This window comes from Octodon degus, unplaced genomic scaffold (assembly GCF_000260255.1).
Source record: "Octodon degus isolate 3935 unplaced genomic scaffold, OctDeg1.0 scaffold00023, whole genome shotgun sequence".
Classification (NCBI taxonomy): Eukaryota; Metazoa; Chordata; class Mammalia; order Rodentia; family Octodontidae; genus Octodon; species Octodon degus.
The window spans coordinates 17547947-17561216 of NW_004524599.1; the positions used below are offsets into that span (position 1 = coordinate 17547947).

Below are 13270 nucleotides of genomic sequence, written 5' to 3' on the forward strand. Positions count from 1 at the left end.
CCTGAGCAAGCTCGTGCTGTTGGCGGCTTCGTCTCTCTCCAGGGCCCGCCTCGGTGTCTGCCAGGATCTCCGTGAGGCAAGCGGGGCCTGCTCTGTGGAGTGAAAGCATGTGCTGTTCCTTCCAGCTCTGTCTTTACCAAGTTCTTTCCTGGGTACACACTCTGTCTCAGTCAGAGCCCCTGCACGGGGCTGAGTGGCTTTCGCACAGTTTTCAGCAAGAGTGGAGACCCTGAGGGAGTCCTTCTCAAGTACCATCTGGACTGCTGGACCGGTCCAGGCACTGCCAAAGAGGGGCAGTGTCCACTTCACAAGCTGTGGGCACATGATTTCCTTACCTGCATGTGGCATGACTGGGAGGGCAGGTTAAGCACCGTGGGGCGCAGCATGTCTGCCACATAGCGCAAGAGTGCCCGACCAGTACATGCTGCTATCTCTGCCCCTGAAGGACCCCGGTCTCAACCCTGTCCTGAGCCATGGCCCCCTGGAGAAGGAGCCTCACTCACAGCCCCCTTAGCAGTTGCTCCCTGGCCCTGCATGGGTCAGGCCATGGGATGATGGCCTACATAGTGAGGTTCCTTCCCCTCTTTTTCTGTAGTTGGGATGATGTTTGCCCAGGGCCACAGGTCGCACAGGTACCTGCTGCAAAACTCCCAGAGGGACCAGCACTGTGTCCCCTGAACCTCATTCAGTTCCTCTGCAACAGCACTAGGGCACCCCAGGGCTGGCTATGGAGCTACCAGGCCCTGCTGCAGGTGCGGGTCAGCCGTAGATGGAGCCCTTTCGGGCTGTGTGCTGACCACATAGCTTGCCTGGCTTCTGCTTGACTCACATTAAGTGCCCTCAGCTGCTACACCACTGTGGAAGACAGGCCACAACATACAGCCAGGTCCCCAAGCCAGGGAGTGACACAGGACCACACCAGTTGCCTGAACAGAACCTGGGACATCAGGCCTTGGCGCCAGGCTACAGAGCCAGTCAGAGGTCAGCCTTGCAGGACGACAGGGCTATAGGATGGGGCTGCTGTTTGGCGGTAGGCTCCTCCCTTCCATTGCTGTGTGGGCCCAGCTCTGAGCTCCCCAGCCACAGGGGACCTATCCCTCCCTGCAGCCACACCAGCACCAGCCTTCTGGGGCGTTTCTAGGAGGGCAGAGACTTTGGGGCTGGACCTACTTGCTGCACCCTTTGACCCCGCAGGTGGGTTATGGGAGCGCGCCTGCTGGGATCCCAGTACTGTGAGAGTACTGTCAGCCTGGGCGCGGTCTGCCAGCATGCAAACCCAGAGCAGCCCCTTTTCAGTCTGATTAAACTTTTACAGTGTCTCTCTTCCTGAAACTCAAGAACACTAAGGCTGGGGACATAGCTCAGTGGGAAAGTGCTACCTAGCATGCACAAGGCTCTGGGCTCAATCTCCAGGCCTCAGCACCCTACAAAAGAAAGGAAGCAAGGGATCAAGCTCAGTGGGTCATGCCTGCGATCCTGGCTACTCAGCAGGCTGAGGCAGGAGAGTTGCAAATCCCTGCAGAGTCTAGGCAGTGTAGCCAGACCCTGTGTCAAAATAAAATTTTTAAAGGGCTGAGGATATAGCTTGATGGTAGAGTCCCTGTGTTCAGTGAGGAGAGAGAGGGAGAGGGAGAAGGAGGGAGGGTAGGAGGGAAAGAGGGAGAGAAAGAGAGAGAGAGAGAGAGAGAGAGAGAGAGAGAGAGAGAGAGAGCCATTTTCTCCATCCACAGCTTTGTAGATGAGGCCAGAATTCTAGAACTGTCCTATCCCTGAACTGGCCTTATCCGTCCCTCTTTCCTATGCTTATTGGTATCGAAGAAGAGGCTCCTGCTGAGTGGTTTTATCAGCTTCCGGAGCAGGAGCAACAGCAGGGAGACACAGGCATTCCCAGGACAGATTAGGGGAAGGAGGAACCCACCCCCACCTCCCTGACACTGAGTGCCCTGCTTCACATCTCTTAGGCCTCTGTCTTGGGAATGGAGCCACGCTGGCAAAGCGCCCTGGGCATGCTCCCCCAGAAAAGGGCTTTGAGGGACAGGGTCAGGATCAGGAGTATCTTCCTAAAGACAGGCCTGGGGCTGGGGGCAGGGTCCTTGCTGCATGTGCTCCACTGCACGCTTTTGGTTCCATCCCAGTATGAGTGATGATTATAGTTGATCAATTAAAGGAGGGCCTAACTCAAAGCAGGGAAGAGCAGATGGCCAGAGCCCAGGGGTAGAGTGGTTTCCCTGGTTTCCCTGGGCTAGAGCAAGCAATGCAACAAGCCCTGCTTTCGTAGTCCTGGGACCATAGCCACAATGCCCTTGCTGCATCTGGCCACGCAGTGCGGACACCTGCCCAGCATTACGGCCGGAGCTGTGAGCACAGGCCAGTGCTGCACAGTGTAATGCCCAGAGTCCCCACCCCCACCCTGACACTCTCATCCAAGTCACCTATTATTTTCTACTGCGTCTTCCTGAAAGGATGTTATGATTTTCTAGATGTTTGGTGGCTGGTGATAAATCAGGCTTTTATGATGTCATGTGAAAGGCCACCTCTCGGGCTTCCACCCGCTGCCTCCAGAGGATTAAAGTGGGACGTGCTAGATAGGGCACAGTGGATGTGACTGACTTAACCCCTGGGGCACCTGTCCCAAGGCGAGGGCCATGGCAGAGGTGAGCCGTCCCCTGCCGTCCTTTCACACACAGAGGTAGGACAGAGACCCAGCTCCCTGCAGAAGGCAGAGACCTCTGCAGGAGGCTTTGACACCAAGTCCAGGTTGGAAGCAGCAGGCACACCCCGTGGAGCAGTACAAGTCACAGGATTTCACAAAAGTTGTTTTTGAAAGAGTCTGTGTTGTACAATCTCGGAAATGAGAGGTTCCCTTGGAGGGGAGCTAATGCGTGATGCCTGTGATCATGCGTAGAACATCACGCTCACACAGTGCTCCCAGCATTCAGAGTTCATGTGATACCTTCGAGAGAGGCCAGCTCCACTGAAGCCACAGCCTGGGAGTTCTTCTGGGCCCCCTAAGGGCGGGGCTGGTGGGTATCTGGTGCCGGGGATTGAACCGTGGTCCCCTGCACCTGCCTAAGCTTACCTAAGCAGGTGCTTTAGACCATTGAGCTATCTCGCCAGCCCCAAGAGCTGAGTTTTTACAAAGCAGTTTTTTTTTCACTGCAGATGAATAGAGAGATGGGGGAAAAACAACATCCATGCGCATATCGATAATAAACCTGTGACTGTAGCTCTTTAGGCTGCATCTGGCCCTCTTGAGTACTGATGGGAAGGTGGCTTGGCCAGCCAGGGGAGCAGGACTCTTCTTGCAGCCTAGGTGCAGCAAGAAGCCTTTCGCAGCCAGGTCCCCAAGCCCCTGGTCCTGCAGAGGTATCATCCTGACCCCCACTGCAGGGGCCAGTGTGAATCTCTGCAGCACAGCCAGGTACACTCAAACTGCAGCCCAAAGCCAGCAAAATGCAGTGGATCCGTAGGGGGAACAGCTGTGTGCAGGAACTGGGGCTTCCAAACAAAACCAACTCCTCCGAGATGTGCACAGAGCTGGGAGTCAGTCTGACGCTCTGAAGTCACTGAGTCCAAGAAATGAGACCTTGGCCTCCATCCAGCCAAGTCCTTCAGCATTTTAACTGGTCCAAGTAGGTGTGGCTCAGAGAATACAGCTTCTGACATAGGGCTTCTGCAGAGAAAGCCCTGTGCCTGTGACAGGGACCCCAGTACGCGTGGCCTGCCCTCTACACCTGTGGTAGCCCTGAAACCTCTCACCTAGCCCCTCCTCGTAAGCCCCTCTCGCCACTCAGATGTCCCCAAATACCATCCCAGCCAGGGCTGCTCCTCCACTCCTGCTCCCCACAACACTCACCCATGCCCCTGTGACCTTTGCTGTCCCTGCCCAGTGGAATGTGATCATAGAACAGCCAGAGCCTGGCCTTGGCTACAGGTGCTACCCAGCGCCTGAAGCACTTGCTGTCTGGTGACAGTCAAGAGTTGGGAAATATGTCCAATAATTGGAGAAAAGAAGAAGACATACTGTGGCTACAACCATGTAGAAGAGGATCTCAAGTAGGACTTGGGGCCAGGCTGCAGCATAGGGGTAGAGCGCTGGCCTAGCATGGTGGGGGCCCTGGGTTCTGTCGCCAGCACCAAGAGCAAGGAAAGAGGAAGGGAGGGAAGTGGTAGGAGGCGCATTTCATGTATAATGTTGAGTCTTCACAGCCATACTGCAGGGTAGGCAGCGTCCCCACCCCTATTTTACAGATCTGAAAACCCAAAGCTGGAAGATGTTAAGAATCAGTAGGTAGAGACACCATGCTGTGATTGCAGGCATCTCCAGTGTACCTCTGTGGTACTGGTGGCATCTGAGCATATTTCCATGGAAATACTATGTACATGCAGTGAAACGCGCAGGCGCTGACCATGTGGCTAGACCGGTCCTGTTAGTCCCACTCTTCTCCATCACCCCCAGAGCCCCCTACACCCTCACGGTCAGTGCTTTCCATAGCTACTGACCTCATTTCTGTCCCCACAGGGGAGTTGGCCTGCTCTGAAGCCTTGCACACATTGAGCCTGTCAGCCTGCTCCTTGGGCCGTGCTGGAGTTCCCACACTGGAGAGAGTGTTACGTAGAGATGGCCTTCTACCCAGATGACGTGGTGCACAGTGTACAGCTAGCGTGGCCTTCTGCAAGGGGGCTTGTCGTTTGAGCATTGTGATTGCCAGACTAAGAACCAGAACCCTGCCTTTTAGTCAAGAACCCTACCACTAGGTGGCTTTATGACTTAATCAAGTTATTTGGCTTATATATCTCTACAGACGAATTCTGGACTAGGATTCTGTTCCTCTCATGACAGTCGGTAGCCTCAGGCAGCATCTGCTGCACCCCGAGAGAGGGCCAAGCTCTCTCCTAGCTACAGGAGTTAGAAGCCAGCTGAATAGGTAAATAAGACCACAGAACCTCAGGATTCTTTTTTATGCTCATCTTCTCTCTGTGCTTCTCATGAAACTTACAAGTATCAGCATAGTTGTCTTAATTTTTCCTCAAAAAGCCCCCAGAAGCAGCAATAATTTCGATATGGTCAGTTTCCTGGTTAGTCCTAAGTTTCTGAAGAAATTACTAAGAGAGTGAATGTTGAACTCATAGTTGTACATTTTGATGATCTTGTTTTGTCATTCCTGTCTGAATGAATGAATTGTTGGAGGGAAGTTTTTGAGTTGAAGGACTTCAATACATGATATAAATTGGGAGACCCCTCAACGGGGGAAACACTCAGCCATCTCTGTTGTAGGGGAGTGTGCATTCTTTAGCGATCTTGGCACTCTAGAACAGTGGGAGGTAGAAAAACAAGCTTGAGCAAAATCACCTGTGCCTCATGCAGCACAGGTGCCCTGTGGCCGAGGCCGCCTTCCTGAGCCCAGGTGTGGAGGTGTAGGCTACAGATCAGCCAGGTGACACAGTGTGGCTGTTAGCTCCAAGATACTTTGTACAGAAAACTTTCATCTCTAGGGAACCGGCACCTGAAATAGATACAGGATCTCCTGAATTGCATCTCCAGTGTGATTGTCCTCAGGTTTAATTAGCTGAAGCCTCTGAAGTGCTTAGAGAGCAGAAAGTACCGTGCAGCAGAAGAAAAGCTGCCGTAGCCTTGTCTCAGAGTGCCGCTCGCTAATTAGGTCACAGCAGCCCCTAATCAGCCCACTTAAAGGTGCTTTATCTCCTTTCCTCGGGGCTTGTGCCACCTCCTTCCAGCAAGGGTAGATCTTTACAACTAGGGTCCAGTTCCTAACACTAACCAGTCATTTCCGAGCTTAAGGACAGTGCTGACTCTGAAGACTGAGTGCTGAGGTCACCCACAATCTTATCTCCCTTTCATTAAACGGGCCCTGCATTACAGCTGTGCGTCAGCCACCCGCACCCTCCCACCCATCCTGCTCGCCTCGGCTGGCTGAGTGAGTGAGGGTCAGAGGCGGAATCAGAAGCAGGGGCTCCAGTTAGCCCCCTCCTGCAGCTTCCCTGGGTTGCCACTACTCAGGCCCCAGGGTCAAGAGGCAGAGCTGAGGGAAGATGTTACTTCTTCCATTGCAGTTGTAGACTTTGAGCAGCAGCAGAGGGCTGTGCTACCCTATTGTGCCTGTGAGCCTGGGTGGGGCCGAGTCTCAGTGCTCCTCGTACTTGGCGCAACCTGCTCAACATTGACCTGCAGGCAGGGAGCTCCAGGCATGCACAGCTTCAGAGGCATGCTGGCCAGCTCCGGTGGCACCTGTGCTGCACTGCTGGGGACAGGGCTGCTCTTCCTCCCTAGCCAAGGCCACAGGCCGGCCATGAGCAGGCAGCCCGGGAAACGCCAGCCTGCTTCCTGGGAGAGATGCTGCCACCCAGGTGGCCTACGTGGCAAGGTACCTGTGACTGTAGAGGGACATTTGTGGCTGTGTCTCAGGCATGTTGGTCTGGAAGGGCTTTCCCCAGAAGACTTTGCATGACCCTGTTTAAAAGACAGTTAATAAATTCCAAGCCCACATTCACCCAAGAGTTGCCTCTGGGTGTCCTCAGGGGACTCCTTCCAGGATCCCACCATCACTACCACCAAATCTGCAGATGCTTAAGGTCCTGATATAAAATATCTGTGTGGGCATGTACAGTGATTGACATGCTCCAGTAGGTCGCGCAGCCATGTCCAGGGGACTCCTACCACTTGACACAGTGTGGACTCTAAAGAACAGTTACGCTGCATCGATTAAGGAATGCTGACAAGACAGAATCGTACACTTTCGGCACAGACAGCTTTTCCCCAATAGCGTGCATCTGCAGGAGGCTGAATCTGTGCGTGTCAAGCCCCTGGATACTGGCAGCTGCCTGGGATTCTACGGTCTGTGGCCTGGACAGCCCTTCTTGCCCAAGTACATTCCCCTTCTTAATCTATTATTAAAAGAAAAAGGTGTATCGCTATATAGGCTGCACTGTATATGCCCAAAATAAGCTCTTCCTCTGTCAAATAAATGATTCTCACTTAAGCACCGCTGCTGTGTGGACAGGTGGGTGCTTTCTTTGAACTCTCCTGGCCATGCTGCTGCTTCCCTCAGTGCCCTGGCATGTGTGCAGATGGGCACACTGCCTTTCCTGGACTTCCAGGTCTTCACAGCTGCGGGGCCCAAATCACAAATTTGACCAATTAAGCAGCCCCCTCCCTAAACTATGGGACCACGTAAGGGGCTAAAGAGCCTGGAGGCTTCCGGGAGCCCAGCCTGTCAACTCACGGCTAATGGTGCTCACGGTGGAAGCCACCCCCATGGAGGGGAGGGGACAGCGAGGGCCCTGGGTGGGTGGCTGAGCCCAGGGCCCTTGTGCAGGGCTGCACACGGCATGTCTCTGCTCGCTGGAGCCTGTGCTGACTGACTCGGTTTCCCTGAGGCTGGTGGAGGCCTGGCAGTCCTGCTGATGGACAGTCCCCCTGAGCCCATTTCCTGAGCAGACAGACAGCCTACTGTTTTCTTCTTGTCTCTTATCGCTCCTTGTCATTAAAGGAGAGGCCTGGCTTCAACTCCAATTTATGCTGATACACAGCAATAAAGGGGAAGGGAGAGGCGCAGCCTCCTCCGGTTCCGCCTGCCACCACTCACTGCTTCCTGCTCAGAGGAAAGGGTGAGCAGAGCCGACGCTGCCAGGCAGGAGACCCGTGTCACCAACTTGCTCTTTGAAGCCTTGCCGAGAGTGCTGCGTCGCAGGACTGGCTGGGTGGTGTGACTCCAGAGCTTCTGCCCAAGCTTGTGCTGCTGGGGTTGGCTTCAGCTGCCTGCTTCCCAGAAAAGGCACTGCCACAAGTAGAGCTCCCCTCTTCTCCGCTAGCATGAAGTTAGACCAAGGCCTAACTCATGGGCTCTCTGCTGTTTCCTTGCTTTTCTAAGAGAAATGGGAGGAAAAGCTAAATATAGTTTGTGCCACTCTTGGCTCCATGACTTAAATTCCTGGAGATGTTTAACCCGGTTTCCATCAGTCTGGATTTCCTTAGTAACATCCCATCTCTGCACCGTCCCCTGATCTATAGCACTTTGGCATTGATTTCTTTCTCTATGGACATTAGCAATTTAACAACCTCCTGCCAAAAGAGCTACTTCTTGAAGTGTCTCTCCTCTTGCACAGATGATCTTTGAAAACCTTCCCAGCCAACCTGTTGTGGAACGTGTCATCCAATGCAGTACAAGCTAAATATTCTTTTTCAAGCTTAAATACTAAAATTTTCTCAAAGCAAGCTCAGTAAAAAGAAAAAAGAATGAGATTATGAGTTTGGCAGTCACCCCACACGACATGGTGAACTTACTACATAGCATTGTCCATAGTGGCTTTAGGGGAGGGGACAAGGGGACTTAGAGTGTTGGAGAACAATCCACATAAGATTGGAGGCAGGAAAGCGGGCAGCGTGTAATTCAAAGCTGAGCTGTTCTGTTGAGGGGATGAAAGGATCCAAGAGACTGCAGGATGGGCTCTGTAGCGAGGCAGGGATAAGGGCATGGTGCAAGGCTCCCTCTCTGCATTTTCCGTTAACTGCTGTGGCCTCAGGACCTGGCTTAATGACTTTTCCAGGATGTGGTCTGGTGCTTTATCCATTCACTATGACAAGGATATGAGCCAGGAAAGCCTGAAAAATCCCTGCAGCAAAACATGCCTGTGCCGGGCACCGCTGGGCACGGAGCAGAGTGCTGAGCCCTTCGGGTCTGGGCCTCGATGCCACAGCGAGCTCCTGCCTGAGAACGCAGGTAAATAAACAGCAGTGCAGAGTTCGCGGAAAAGGGAGGAAACAAAGGGGAAAGGCTCACGCTGTTTTGCTGCTGTAAAATGCTCAGTTAAACCTAATTGAATTTGACAATAATAAATTGCATACTGAAACTGTATAGCTCACCTAAGGAATAGCAATGAAAACAGTGAAGACACCAGAAGCCAGGGTTCAGGAAATGTCATAGTCACATAGAAATGCTCTAAATTCTTCTCAGAGGTTTTTGAGTCTTTTTTTTCCAGAAAGACTCCAGACCACCCAGTGCAGAGTCCTTTCTGGAAACTGTACATAAAATCATCACTTTAATTCAGCTTCTGCCCTGCTGTCCTATATGGCTGTAAGCCTACAAATAAAGAAGGAGCCAAAGTACCTGCAGTGAAGGGAGAAACAGGTACGCCCCTCCTTTCTCTTGTCCTTAGGAACTGGTCAAGACCCAGGTGTGCGGGATACGGAAGTTGAAAAGCTTTGAAAAGAGCTGAATACAAAAGCAGCACGTGCTGTGGCCTTACACACCCTGCTCCCCGGGACCGTGTTCCCCACACCTTGCCTTTCTTGGCTTTCACTGAGAGCACAGCCCGCACAGCTCTGATGTCTCTGCAGGCCAGAGGATGCTGTGAATAGCAGAGGCTCCAGGGCCACCTGGCAGCCTAGCAGGTAGCTGTGAGCTTCTCTGTAGGTGACCCTGCAGTCAAAACAAGACATTCCCCCCTAAAGGACTGGAGAGATAGCTCAGTGGCATAAATGCCTGCCTGGCAAACACAAGGTCCTGAGTTCAATTCCAGGTACAAAAGAAATAAAGATATTCCACCCAGAAGGGCTAGGTACAAACAGGTGGGACACCCTTAGTTGCTCCTTACAAGATGGTTAGGGGTGGGCACATCTAGGTGGGGGAGCACTTGCTGGTGTGTGGCAGCCCTGGACTCATCCTCAGCACTGCAAACAAAAGCAGAAACAAACACAGGCCCGCCTGGACAGTGGCACGTGGACTGTCCACATGTCACCTTGGGGTGGCTGGCGCAAGCCGCCTGCTGTCCTGATGGCTCCTCTTGTCAAGGTCTCAGGGACACATAGCCTTGGCGGAGGGTTAAAGGAGCTGCTCCACTGCGGGGCAGGTGTGAGGCTCAAAACTCACATGAGAAGTCCAACTGGGCCTGCTCGGGTTTCCGTGAAATGCTTTCACAGTGCATGCTAGCACCATTTGTTTCTAAGCTGCAGAAAGCCATTTCTCTTTTTCCTCAGTTGCAGTTTCCTGGTTGTTTTTATATTATGAGCTACTTGTAGAAAACTACAAGAAACATAATTACAATACAAAGCTCCCTTTCCCAAGCCTACTGACATCATTCAAAACCAAACTGGGTTTTGGGGTTTCGCTCACTCTGAGTTCACAGCCATGAACTGCACCCTCTGCAGCACAGAGTGACAGCAAGTGACCTGACTGAACGATGGGCATGCTGCTTTGTGCAGGGAGCTGCTGTAGGGCTGAGGGGAGGCTGCTTCAGGACGCCACACTGCTCAGCTTCCTCCAGGGACAGAGAGCGAGCACTTCGTGTGAGTCCTCTACTGAAAGAGGAGCATTGTGGGAGGACCTTCACGTTTGCTTAGGGAAAGGAAAGAGAAATAAATTACTCGGTTTGTTTTCCCACTTAGCTGGCAGCTCCTAGGGCACCGTGCTAATTACTAATTTGTGATCCTACCTTTCCGGAGGAATCTGTTTGGGCTCTAAAACTGGCAGAAGGGGCTTGTTTTATACTCTGGGGAGGAAATGGGTGCTTGGGCTATTGTGAAACGTGAAGCCTGAGAGATGTTCCTCTGAAGCTAAGAAGCGAAGGTGGGCTGGCAAGCAGACGCCCTGCCTCCTCGTCCTCGGCTGGAGCAGAGGCGAATTCAGGCGCCTGGTGCCAGGCTGGGCTGTGGAGGTGGTGCCCCGGGTGGATCCGCCCCAGCTCCACCTTCACAGGGTGAGTCTAGGACAGAACCCCCCAACTGCCGCTTTGGGGGCCTCCTGGAGACCAGTTACCTGAGCTTGAGCTGCTGGATTAGGTTGTCCTTGTCCCTGAAAGAGAGGCTCTTACACCCAAAGGGAGGCTTCCTGCTCAGCCTTCCTCCCCCCACCCTCCGCCCCCTGCTGCAAGGCACCCACGTCCCGCTGCCTGCCCAAGGAAGGCGCCTGGCGGCGTCCTCATCCCTCCAGTCCCTCCCGCTCCGGAGGTGGCAGCGCCGCGTCCCCTGCTCCTACCATCTCCCTTTCTTTCCTGTGCGCTCGCAGCTGTCTCAAAGCCCTCACGGCGGGCTCTGTGCCCAGCCCGCAGAGAACTATGATAAAGAAACAGCCGTGGGGCCAGAAGGTGGATCTTGCCCTTGGTCTCCCGGGTAAAGGGGGGCGCGGCCGGCCGAAGCCCTGGGCGCCTCCGCTTGGACAAGGCCCTGGGGCCGACTCAGAGAGCTGCAGGGCCCGAGAAGGAATTCAGAACCACGGGTCGGGTCCTAACTCGCCAGTGGGGCCGTGGGTCGAGGTCAGCGCTTCCCCTGGGGACGGACGCGGAGAGCTCAGGCAGGACCTCGGCGCCTGCATTACGGACCGGCGGAACTCAGGTTTCGGTTTAGGAGCACTCTCCCCCGCGCGCGTGTGCATGTGTGTGTGCGTGCGTGCATGTGTGTGTGTGTGCACGCCCCTGCGCGCTGCCTTCACTGTGTCCGAGAGAGCTCCCCGCCGCCGAGCTCAGTGTCCCTCGCCCCTCGTGGTGGTGGCCGTGGTCCGGTGAGAGCAGAGCCGCCTTGAGACCGTGGGCAGGAGGCACTGGCGGGATTCGGCTCCAGTGATGCAAGCAGTTCTCACAGCAGCGTCCCTAGCGCCCGATGATTGGAAAAGTCGCAGAACCATGGAGGCCGTGCAGGGCGCCAGGGGGCGGCGAGGGTTCGGGACAGGTCGCCATCGCGGTCCTGGAGCACCCGGCTCTGCACCCAAGCCCCGATGGACGTCACAGGGAGTCCCCCCGCGCAAAGGGGCTTGTGGCTACAACGGCACAGTGGCCGCCAGACCCACGCCTGCCTCTCCTTTCCTAGGACTTTCTGCAGGGAGACTGCACCAAAGCCAAGCAGAAGCTGAACTGGAAGCCGCGGGTGGCTTTTGACGTGAGTGTCCCTTCCCCGGCGCGGGCGCTGGGTGGCGGGCGGGGCGGGACGGGCGGGGCGGGGGCACAGGGCCGCTGTCACCTGGGCTGTGGCCGAGCTCCGCCCATCGCACCCTGTCTGCAGGAGCTGGTGCGGGAGATGGTTCAGGCCGACGTGGAGCTCATGAGGACCAACCCCACCGCTTGAGCGCCGCGCCTCAGACTCCTCGCCCCTTTGCGCGGCCGGCTGAGCCAAGCCCGCCGAAGTTTGTAGCAGCCGGGACTCTACGGTGCAGGCTTCGCCTTCAGACTCTCACTTCTGGGGATGAAACCTCCTCTGAATGGCTTTGTGAATCAAGACGTTGTAATCGCATACTCACTTTACTTGAAATTATGTCACTTGGACAAATTTTGGGGCCTTCAAATTTTTTTCTCTTTTCTTATTAAAAATGATCTTTCTATGACTAGCAGTAAGAGTCACTGTCACTGTTTTCTCCAAGTTATAAAAGCAGCTGCCATGCCCCCAACAGAAACAGCAGGGTGGGCTCCTCAGGATGAGTCTGCTCCCTTCTGCCAAAGCCCTACTGGAGGAGCTCTGAAGGCTGAGCCTTCTCCTGCTCTCTGAGGGACATCCCTTTCCCCTCCAGGGACACCACAGTTCTGCAGGGCAGTGTCCCCTCTGCTCCCTACTGACTAGTTAGAGCCCTGTGCCCGACACTCAGAAGCCCTGGTGAGCAGGCCAGCAGGTGAGCATATCCTGGGGCCAGCCCTCCCTCCTGGCCCGGCAGGTGTCCTTCCTCCCACGGTTTGCCCTCCAGCCTCTCCGTCAGCACTGCACCACCTCCTACACTTCCGATTTATTTGTCCAAGAGGACCCCGGCTCATTGCCGAGTATACCCTTAAGCAGCCTGCAGGTGACCAAGTATGTGCCTACCATAAGCACAGGGACAGTCAATACATACACGCACACGCATGTGCAAATACACCAGCAGCCCACAAGGACTTGTACACAGGTGCGTACCCTGCACCACTGCCTGGTGCTGCCCCAGAACCAATTAGTTCCCCCTCACTCCACTTCCAAGGAAAATAAAATAAGACTTTGCAGTGAATGTTATTCCAGCCTGTGCACATGCGTGTACGTGCTGAACACTTTCTGGGGCTTCGCAGGCAGGTTTGGGGTCGGGGAGGACCAGGCCTGGAGCTAGCACAGGAGAGAGGGCTCTTTGTGTGGCTAGGCCAGGCCCTATGCAAGCAGCCGGTGGCGGCGGACACGGAGCTGCACTGGGCAGCAGGAGCTGGCCACCCGGTGCTCAGAAGCCACCCCAGGACGCCGTCCCTGCCCCCAAGTGGCCGCTGCTAATTGGAAGCAGCCGGTCCCTGGGAGCTGGGCCTCCGGGACTGG

General features: G+C 54.8%; 1 protein-coding gene across 1 annotated transcript in view; it reads left to right on the forward strand.

Moving 5' to 3' along the window:
* The window catches only part of Gmds (GDP-mannose 4,6-dehydratase), a 577953-nt gene extending 565617 nt beyond the window's left edge, over positions 1 to 12336 (forward strand). Inside the window, exons 10-11 of the mRNA XM_004628408.3 lie at positions 11822 to 11890; positions 12014 to 12336. Coding sequence (XP_004628465.1) covers positions 11822 to 11890; positions 12014 to 12076 — 132 coding nt within the window. The 3' untranslated portion in view covers positions 12077 to 12336. The remainder of the gene's footprint in view (positions 1 to 11821; positions 11891 to 12013) is intronic.
* Positions 12337 to 13270: the final 934 nt, after the last annotated feature.